The sequence below is a fragment of the Echeneis naucrates genome, chromosome 16 (assembly GCF_900963305.1).
Source record: "Echeneis naucrates chromosome 16, fEcheNa1.1, whole genome shotgun sequence".
NCBI classification, from domain to species: Eukaryota; Metazoa; Chordata; class Actinopteri; order Carangiformes; family Echeneidae; genus Echeneis; species Echeneis naucrates.
The window spans coordinates 17,591,414-17,602,332 of NC_042526.1; the positions used below are offsets into that span (position 1 = coordinate 17,591,414).

The 10,919-nt window shown below is 38.6% G+C and overlaps 1 protein-coding gene across 4 annotated transcripts; it reads right to left on the reverse strand.

Annotated features, from left to right (window-relative positions):
• Nucleotides 1-834: 834 nt before the first annotated feature.
• Nucleotides 835-10,515, reverse strand: c25h12orf75 (chromosome 25 C12orf75 homolog). 4 transcript variants are annotated; one of them, XM_029522915.1, is made up of 6 exons: nt 10,278-10,515; nt 6,680-6,704; nt 5,548-5,583; nt 5,085-5,164; nt 4,354-4,384; nt 835-4,217 (listed from the first exon to the last, which is right to left on the reverse strand). In XM_029522915.1, exons 1-5 carry the CDS (start codon nt 10,318-10,320, stop codon nt 4,380-4,382), a joined length of 189 nt encoding a protein of 62 aa, XP_029378775.1. In that variant the 5' UTR covers nt 10,321-10,515; the 3' UTR covers nt 835-4,217; nt 4,354-4,379. The 4 variants fall into 4 exon arrangements, with proteins under 4 accessions (XP_029378775.1, XP_029378773.1, XP_029378772.1 ...); XM_029522913.1 differs by lacking the exon at nt 4,354-4,384; XM_029522912.1 differs by lacking the exons at nt 835-4,217; nt 4,354-4,384 and having other exon boundaries at nt 4,531-5,164.
• Between the last annotated feature and the right edge of the window lie 404 nt (nt 10,516-10,919).

The following is a 10,919-nucleotide window of genomic DNA, read 5'->3' on the forward strand; positions in this document are numbered from 1 at the left end:
GAAAGGAGTGAGACCATAAACACTAATGTTTTTCTCTCTCTCCACAAATAAAATTTAAAGATCACCAAAATTACATTTGATTTTCTCTCTCGCCTTTTGTGGTATCAAGTCATCACATTTATATGTGTCCAGGTTTTGAGATGGCTTAGATTTCAGTCAACTCCACTAAGAACACAAATGCTCAAAAATGGTATCCAGCAGGGAAATTCATTATTTGAAGGTTTTACATACAGCCAACAGACAAATACAATATAAACTATTTCCTAATATCCGTTGGAATAAAGCTGCATCTTGTATTCATTTCTGATGATGCAGAATAATGTAGGATTTTGTCAAAGCTGCATAGCCTTGAGTAGGATATAGTATGTGGATATAGCAATTTAAGTCTTTTATATAGATCTCTCAGTCCCTTGGTGACTTGTTAGTGAAGCTGTTTTTATCTTGCTGACTATGACATGAGGAGCTCATATCTTTCTGTGTCCTTAGTTGCTCTACCTGCTGCATAATAAGATGTGGGATCACTGGAGAGGATCAAATGGCTGCTGTGTGATGGAAGAGGGGAAGCTGGCCTACTCCTCCTCCCCTCGCCTGCATGTACTCCCATTGCAGTCATTTACCAAGATGGAGCTGTGTGCTTGAACATGTGGCAGGAGGGCAGCACAAAGGCCCTCCATTCAATAGTGACAAATGTTCCCCTCAGTCCTCACTTGATTGTTGTCAGGCGGTCTGTGTATAACATTTGTTAAAACACCTGTGCTCCCTCAAATTTCAGGCTTATTGATTACAGCAGGCAGATACAAAACCACAATCAATAAACACAGCTGTGCACGGATAATATAAAAGTCTTTAATCATAAATATTTGAATCTGATTATCATGGATAAGTGGCGCAGAGGCAGCATTTTTTTTCTTCCTCAGCTGAGAATCAAATGTGTTTCTCATGTGAATGAGTCTGTGCATGAATGAAAGACAGACATTTAGATATGAAATATCAATTACCTCAGTCATTACTTCTGGACTCGTGACCACTCCAGGTCATCTTCAGTGTCTCCATAAGCATGAGAATAATTCCCAACTACACAGAGCACAAGTGGTGTCTGTCATTTTCAGCATCAATGTGTTGTAAAACCTGAACGATGACAAATTTCTCAACATTTAAGTAGTTTTGAAAAAATACACTTTTTTGGATATGGTGCTACAATCAGCGGTCAGTTAGCATGGCTTAGCCTAAAGGCAGCTAGATAAAACATAAAAAAATCTGCCTGTCCATACCTCAAAGCTCAAAGATGAACTCACTGCATCAGTTTGGTTAACCAAATGAAAACTCAAGTGTAAAACAGCAAGTTGCCAGGCAACCAGATCGGTTCATGATGTGTTAATTAGCAATATTTGGATGTGTTATGTGGATTTTTTCATCTCTGGACAGTCAGACCAGCAGTTTGCCACTGTCTCTGGCTGTAGCTTCCTGTTTACTGTGCTTTAATCTTCTAATTTAGTCAAAAGTGTCAAAAATTCACATTCAAACAACATGTTCCCCTGCACAGCTTCCACAATGTGCAGCAGCTGCATGTACATATAGAGGATCTGACTTCAAACTGTTATTCATCCATATTCTCCCCCTTCGTCCCTGTCAGACTAATTTAATAGGTCAAAGGCAATGACATTCATCATACACGGGAGGGTGGAGCATAAAGGGCAACAGAGAGCATGATAAAAGAGGGAGAGATAAGCGGCATGGCTCACTGTAAAAGCCAAAGGCCCCAAATGCAGGAAAAGGGAAGCAGCGGGAGGGAGGAAATACAGACATCAAGGAAAAAGGAGAGCAAAAACAGAAGGTCTCATGTTGGGGGTCTGATCAGATCTGGTACTGTGGTGCTGTTGGCACGCTGCACACAAACTATACAGTACATAAAGCTGCTCTTTGTATCTGCAGTGTATTCTACCTCTGCTGCAGGTGAACAGTGCAAACGCTGCAACAGTGTGAGCTTACAAATAGCTTGCAATTAAAAGACACTCCATGAAGTCCCTACGTATCAGTGTGACTGATAGCACAGCAGACAGTGGGACTGAACTGAGCATTACCCAAAACAACATACACAAAGAGCAAACAGTGAGCTTCTTATCAGGCGTTGTGAAATACATCCCTTGTTTTATTCAACTGGTCAGTCAAGGGAGTCCAGGCTACACACACACAGACGTATAAAGCGTTTTGTTTGGAGCAAAGAGCATCTCTTGAATCTCAAGTGTTTAAAGTTGGCCCTTTTCCACCCTCCTCTGGGTCCTGGTGAATGGATGATGTTATACATTCATTAGAGCAGAGAACTATTCAGAGCCTGGCTGACAAATGACCTTGGCCTGCCCGTAATGCCTGCCCAGCTGTAATGTGGTTTTTTCATTCGTTCTTTCTTTCTTTTTTTCTGGGGGACAATGTGGTATTTGTGATGTTTATTGTCCAAGGATGAGGCTGGTGATGTCCAGTACGTTTTTATTTTGCCAACAATGTCCATTAAACTCCAAAAGCCTGCGATCGTATTCTTATTTTTATGTGATGTAGACCTGCACTGATGTCCCAAAACTAATGGAATCACATGGCTGAGCCACATTTGGCTGACATGTTGCTTCATTATAATGAACCAGGGGATTTTAGTTTATTGTTATCCTACTACACTGTAATACTCACTAAAGTACAAAACCTGCAGTTTACAGCTGAAATTACTAAACTTTTTTTTTTTTTAATATTGAACTTTTTATCTGTGGACTTTTTTTAAAGAGTTCCTCTTTGGTAGTAGCAAATGGGGTTGAGTGATTCAAGTGGAGCAGCAGTGTTGAACTGAGAGAAAAAAATACTGCACTGTTGAGTGTGAAGCTTAAAGCCTGACATTTAAAACAAAAGCTTTGATAAAACTAAAGTTAGAGGACCTTGTAATGATTAAAAAACCCATGGTGTTTTAGTGCTCTTGTGGGATCTGTTGACAATAATTAAAATGTGGAATAAAACCAGCCTCATCCTTAAGAGGTTATATACTTTAACACAACATTTACAGTTAAATTTGGAGCATAATCTATAAAATTATCCTCTAAACTTGTTGCTTAAAGACAAGACATAAAATAAAATGTTAGTGTGAGTAAAGTAACATGAAAGTGGAGAGAAAACAAAACACCACCTCAGCTTTTCTTACTGGTTCCTTTGTACATTTTTGAAGATAATATAAAGACATTTTTGTGAGATATTAACAAACTGTGTGACAATTCTGCCTTTGTAAATCCTAAAAGATTATGTGCGAAAATTGCCCAGAAGCACTTGCATCAGAGCTCTTGAGGAAAAAGAGCACATGTTGCAGAGAGAGAGAGTGAGAGAGAGAGAGAGAGATCTGCTAAGTATCATGAGTCATATTCTAATGTTACATAATCAGTCTGGGGCACAAGTTAAGTAAAAACAGGTACGACCCGACTGATGCACCATGACATTCAGCTTTAGGATCGTCTGTGACATTGATGACATCACCCACTGTGTGATTATTTTTTTGCATTTAGACCTGACCATTAAAATATGTGTCATTTTTCAACATTTCTGCAGCAGAAGGTTCCTCATCGGAATCAAGGCTATTTTCGACAAGACTGAGATCTCCTGTGACACATTAGCAGGATGTGTTTGCTGCCTTCTGTTATTTATCTCTGTCTCTCTAACTGTCTGTCTCCACCACACAAAGAATCATTGATGGCGTTTTAGAGAAATAACTGAGCAGTGCTTATTATTGCAAAGGGCCATTGGGAATGTGTGTGAGTCCCGGACAGTTTGTTAATAAGTTAGTTGGCTGGGTTTCCTTGCCTCCTCCTGAGAAAGAAAGAGAGCTTTCCAGTGCCGTGACTGAGAAGCCAAGTTGGCTGTTACAATACCCACTGCCACCACTGCCACCCACAGCTGCAAGTCCTTGGGTGGGTGTTTGTCTGCTGGGATGCCAATGTTTTTTTTGCAGAGCGAAGGGTGATGATGATAGATGTCGTCTGCAGACCTCCACTGTGCATCACTGCATCACTGTGCCACCCGTGACTTCCCAAGGCAGCGTCCCCAGAGCCCCGGCAAGCTGTCCGCATCCTCACTAAGTATAAGTGTCAAAGCCTGAGACTTTAGCCGGTATGAGGTGAACCAGAATCTGAGCACTTACATGCTCTCTCCTTGTACTGTGAGTGTCTCTAGGTGAATGAAAATGCAGGATCCTGTTGAGACCAAAAAAATAAACAAATGAAACTGAAAAATACGAGTTTTTGCAGCAGCTTCTGTGCATTTTTTAAAGATAAAATACTGAGCAGCTGATGCTAAAAGCTGAACCAGCAGTGTGTTTTGGGGCAGTACCTGCGTAGTTTTCCTTTAAGAAGCTGCTATTCTGCAAAAGGGGAAAACAGCATGGATATTTGTTTTTGACAATTTGACAAATTTTGACAAATTTCTCTTTCAATTCAATTACTGTTCAATATCAATTATTGATACTGCAGTGTGAATTGGGAGACCCAATGGAGAATAAGAGTAAATACTAGTGCTAGAGGGGGAAAAAAATCAATTGATCATTAAATTCAACCTTGTTGAGCACAATGACAAAGCTTACAAGTGAGAAGCTTTCAAAGCTTTGTAAAACAAGTCCCATTACAATGTCTTGATTTATATTAGCTTTTTGTTAGCAAAATTGTTACGCAAAATAATTCCATGTCACTGTACAACGTGTTTGTTTCCAGAGAAAATGAGTGTTGTGAAAAGCAGGGAACATGGAATTAAACCAAAAAGACACGAACCTGCTGAAAAGCACAATCAAATCAACGGAATATAAAACATCTTTCACTGTATCTTGACATTGGCAGTCAAGCTACACCTGTCATCACAGATTCAAGTGCTCACACTGTCAAACTAAAGGAAAGAACTAATAAATTAAAGGAAAGATAACAAAGAAAACCAAAGATCCCGCAGGCAAGGTGACGTTTCACAGGCTAATGAGGCTAATCTGTGTCCGTGGAACCGTCTGAATACACCTACAGTTCACCACACCAATGTCTCATGTGCAAAGACCTTCAGCTGTGTTAGAGATACTTCACCTTTTCGTGTGGACTTGGACTGACTAGCAGCCACAGTGGTCAGGTCTGCTGGTAGACCTACATATACACCACCATAGTTTCTGAGAGGAGAGGAGAGGAATTATGTTACAATGGTTTTCACTTATGTGACGACCATGAATCCTCCGTCACTATCTGTCATGATCTGTCATTATCTGTGTGACTGTCTCTCATCTCTGACATCCCTTTTGTGTTTTCTTTTCTGCTTGGTTTATTATAGAGACTATAAGCCTTTTTGACTCTTGAAATTACAGCAGTACAAAAAGGCAAATACCCTGGCCATTTCATCCCAGTAAACCCACTTATACTCAGCCCTAATTTAAATGTTTGAAATATCAACAACTTGATGAATGCTGTAATATTGTAAAAATGTCAACATGTCTGCCATGAAGAAAATCTTCCATAATCTAGACAATGAAAAATGTTATTCCTTATTGTAAAATACCTTCTTTTCTCATCGTCTGCCAAGGGATCTTCTGTCCTGATTGAGAGAAGAAAGCACAGGTCAGGTCAGCTCTTAGGAGTGTGAAGGACAAAAATAAAAAACAACAACAACTCACAAAGAAAATCATGAGAAGCAGTAAACACTGAACTGTGGAAGTAAGGTCACATGAGTGTTAAACACTTTAGGTGCGCTTCATTAGGCCTGTAAGAAACATTTCCAGTTCCCTTCAGGAAATACTCAACAGCTGAAGATCAAATTGAATTTGCAACCTTAATTTAGAGTTTGGAACCAGACCACGGTACAACCAGGTTCCACTGATCAGCTTTTTTTTGTTGTTTGTTTTTTAAGAGCTGGCAACAGTATAAGTGCCCTTCTGAATCTCTGAGGCTAATCACAACTTCCTGGGACCGTAGTACACAGCAGAACAGTACTGTACTCACACACACTGATTCCTGGAAATGCTTTGGAAATACTGCCTCTCCCCAAAGAGGAGATAAACACTAACTAAAGTACAATCTGTCTCCTCTGTGATACTTCACAGAAAAATTAAAACAGTCAATCACAAACAAAAACATGTCTTTTTTTTTTCCACAATTAGATTGGTATTTCAAATCAGGAAGAAACTAATAACATCATTCAACATTATGTTGAGCTAAAGAAAATCAGTTAGTCAACTTAATCCTATGAAAACATAGGATCGGTTTATTTTACATCTCAAAGGCATCCTCTTATTTAGTAACCAAATAGGTTGTTGACAAATACATAAATATTGCTGCCATGCTCAAGCTTGTGTGAAAGGCACAGAAAATAATGTCAATTTTAAAGAAAGAAATATGCATCTCTGGTTTACTCTTATTAATGATTAAAACTTTAAATTAATTATTAAACTTAAAAAATGTAAAGCAGAGATAGCTAAAGGCCCAAGCCATATTTTTTTAATCTAAATGAATAATCTAATTTAATCAAAATAATAATAATAATAATAACTTAGCATTTATTGTAAATAGTCCCTGATGGAAATTAACTTTTAACAGCAGATATTTAACACTGATTTATTTTAAGTTTTTGTTTTTTAACTTTATGTTTAAAAACTTAAAAATGTTGAAATTTAGAGATAGCCTGAAGTACTTACACATCTTTGGAGGCATCTGCTGGCCCTGAAAAGAGGAAAAGACACAGTTGAGTTCATGGTTTGTTGTGTGTGCGTGTGTGTGCTACCACACTAATAACTGATCCCAGTGTGTTTACAATTCACTGACCATAAAGCTTTCTTTCCAAAGCCATCATTCAGCAGTGCTGAGATGTGACCCTCAGACAAATGCAGATAACCAAACATTTCATAATACATCACACGATACTATAAATGTTTTAACAAAAACACCTGCAAAGTGCAACTTATCATTTGACCTATCTGCAAAGTGTTTAAACAAAAAAAAAAAAAAAAGGAACAGTTGGGAAGCACCGTGGTCTTAATTAATATTTTAAAAAGTCAACAGTGACTTAAAGCACGAGGGAGGCACCACATATTTACTTTATTACAAAACACTGAATGAACTAAAAGTGTTGGTTCTCCTTCTAACAATTTGGTTTTGCTTAATTGAAAATAACTACATGCAACACCCAGGATGAGTACACAAGCCACACTGACCACCTCTCTAGAACTCCCAACGACAACAACAGGAACAAAATGTGACAATAGGACTGACCAATTAAATTCTGTTGTCACTTAGGCACAAGAATCCCATGAATAGACTCAAGGAAACTAATTCCATATAGAAAATACGATTATTCGCTTCCTGACTAATCTGAGTAATAAATAGTGAGATCAATACAAAGCTCACGTCTCAGTTAAATAACAATCTACAGCCAGTGGTCCATGACTTTAGCTCAGCATCAAGACAAGAAACCCACAAGGGAAACAGCTCTGTGCAAATACAAATTAGCCTTCCACTTAAAACAATTTATCTTGATTAATTTACAAAGAGAAAAAAAAAATGGCACATACGAATTTCAATGGAATGATTGACCTCTTACCAGTCTTCATGCTAAACTAACTAAAATATCTTTATTTGAGTACTCATTGCCAGTTCGGACGTATTTTCACTTAATTTTATCACTTAATTTAATTTCACTATTTTACTTTAACTGCCATTCAATTTCAGTGATTTTTTTGCAAATTTTTGTGAATTTGTATTTTGCAGATTAAGTTGACATTCAACTCTGTAAAATACACTGTCTGGCTACAGTTTGAGCCAGCGCTCTCTCCTCTCTAATACAGGAATGTTCAACCACAACTTATCCTCAGGGGAGGATAATGTATCCACACATGCCATATTCATATCATAAAAAAGAAGAACCGGGAATGAAGAAGAAGTGTATTTTCCATATATCATGGCTGAATGCCACGAAACTTTGTAGATACACATATGCTAAAATCATAATGGGTGTCAACTTTCAGAAGGACCATATTATTCTCAGTTTATTCTAAGGCTAAGGTTGTTTTTATTTATTTTTTTATATGGATTATAAGTGTGCAAAATGACCAAGTGCAAATCTGATTGAGAAATGTGGCTGTTTAGTTTTAGGCTACTTATTTTCATTTGCCTTTTTCAGATTTCACAGCTGGTCTTTGAAGAGAAACGTGGAACACATTAGCATAACACACACAATATGAAATCCCTCAATGTCAAATGACTCCCGTTCTATTCATTCCATTGCTACTAGACTCTTATGGACACACAGCAGCTCATTCTTGCTGAACCACAGGCAATCCTCTGAGCTTGATTTTATTCGAAATAAGATCATAATGGATTCAGACAGAGGATAATGGAGCCTCTTCGTGCAATGTACAGTATCACAATAAAAACAGTGGGAGAACAAGAGCGTCAATTCAGAAGTTCAATCAGTTTTTTTTTTTTTTTTCATACTTAACCTGATTGAAGTATGTAAAAACCAATTTGAAAAGGTCACTACAAGAATAAAATGTATTAGCAGAAAATGACAATGCACAGACAAGGCACAAAAATTGACAAGTTTCATCCTTATAAAAAGAGGGGAGAGTTTTTTACACGGTCAACATTGAGTCTGCTGACATTACACAAGGGCCATTCAGCAGCCTGACAAAAGCTTATTCATATCCAAGAGTGCACATCTGGCCACATAAGACTAGGGATGAGCAATGTGATATAGAGTGTGCTGAGGCAGTCATTAGAGATTGTAAAGAACATTCTTGTACATATCTGACAACCATTATATTACGATACAATGTAAAAAAAAAATACATAAATAATATACATAATAAATAAATAAATAAATAATATAAATAATAAATAATAATAAAAATTACCACTATAGAATAGATTTCTCTAATGCTCATAATTGTGTAGTGTTAGATAGTGCTGAGAGACTGAATCTAGCCTGGTGTCAGCTGGCATGGATGAATGGAAGCAGCCACTGGTCCACATTTGTCAGTGACAGCATGTCATGTCCTTGACATGGGAAAAATGGATAAGGCCAGCCACACAGAAAAGAACATGCAAGCACCACTCACAACACATTAAGAAACCTACTGGCATTTTTTTACAGACAGGGTTACCTTGAAGGAGACCAAATTTAAAGCAAAAGGCCACTGACTTCTGTGTTCCAGTGGCTGGCTGTAGTTCTGTTAACATGTCTGTTACACACTGATTAGATAAATTCAAGAACACAAACATATCAAAGAGCGCAAACACACATCATACCGATTTAATGGGCAGTGGTGGTGAGGTAATCCTGCAGATACTTCAATCTAATTATTTCCTCAATTTGACGGTGGTGCTCAGAGACTCATTCAGTTAAAGCAGATATTGTATTAGTCGAAGTCAACTAACTGATGTGTTATGCGAAGACAGGCCACAATTAACCAAGGTATCTTAACACACATTAATGTCATTTCCTCCATTCAAATGTGTCCTCCGGGCTTTATGAATGAGGCCTGATCATTGAAGGAGTAAGCCCCCTGCTTACATGCTCAAACAGCATCAGTCAAGAGAGGGAACAAGAACAGGGCAGTGTCAGTAAAAATGTTTTTCTTTAATCCTCCAATTCCATGGAAACCAGTGCAAACACACAGATGGAGAGAGAGTGAAAGAGACGCATCAATATAAAAGACCAAGCTTGTATCAGTGTATCTGTTAATTCTGTAATCCCAGTATTGGTGCCGTTTTCATTACCAAAGCAAAGCATTCCTGGGGATTCTCTGGAGTCTTTTTTGAGAATATGGGAGACCTTTAAAGATCGACCCACCACCCGCTGCTTGAGGATACTACTGCATGCATGCACATGCTGATATAGACATATACAGACACTAAAGAGTGGAAGCCGAAATGTTGCAACAGGCCAATTGAGTAACATTGTATTTTAAAACCTAATTTGCATAATGCCATGATGCAGTGTGTTTATTTATGAATGAAATGAAGACACACACGCACGCGCGTATGCACAAGTATAGACATGGACTTACACTGAATGCAAGGGTAACCCTGACACTCTTCATTTACATTCAAAACATCTTCTCCCCTTGGTGCAGTTACAGTGACAACTCTCTCCTTCCTTGAGCAGTATCACACTCACACTCACACACACACACACACACACATATATATATATATATATACATACACATACATATATATATATAAATAGAGAGATAAATAGAGAGAGAGAGAGAGAGAGATGCCTGAAACACTCACCCCCTCCTGAGGTGCTGGTGGCTGAGGAATTGCCACAACCCATTTTGCATCGATGAAGCCACCGTCCAAGCAGAGCAGAGGTGCTTAAGAAGAAGAATAAGGAAGAGGAGGAGGAAAGGAGAAAGACCCAAAACACATTTGTAGAGGAGGATAAAAAGAAGAAGAGAGAGATGAAAGAAAGAAAGGGAGAAAGGAACGAAAGGAAGGTCAAAGTAATGTCTTACAGGGATCTCCTCTGGTTGTGTCCCCCCCCCCCCCCCCCCTCTCTTCTGGCTTCTTTCCTTTCTGCAATGCAATGGAGAGCTGAGAGTGGAGTGGAAGCATGGAGAGAGAGGCTTTTATACACAAACACACATGCATACACACACACACACATGCGCGTGTGCACATACACACACCCACTGTGAGAAACAAGGGGGGGATGCTATGCCCTCACATGATTTGCTCTTTTCCTCCACCCTGACATGGTTGCCCGGGAAACCGGGGGAAAGGAGGAGGAGGGTGGGGTGAGATTCAGCCAATAGGGAGCTTCCTCTTTATATAAAGAATGAAATGAATTTGTTGGGCATCCACATATCAGCTTGTGTGTGTGACATCCTGTAAAATATCCAATATTGTTTGCTAAAGCATAGAATGCCTCTT

Coding starts and splice junctions, on each gene's coding strand:
- c25h12orf75 (XM_029522914.1), bottom strand. CDS start 10,320: ATGGGTTGTGGCAATTCCTCAGCCACCAGCACCTCAGGAGGGGGTGAG. Junction 6,705..10,271: donor CACCTCAGGAGGGGGTGAGT/GTTTCAGGCATC, acceptor TCCTCTTTTCAG/GGCCAGCAGATGCCTCCAAA. Junction 5,165..5,547: donor GCAGACGATGAGAAAAGAAG/GTATTTTACAAT, acceptor CTCTCCTCTCAG/AAACTATGGTGGTGTATATG.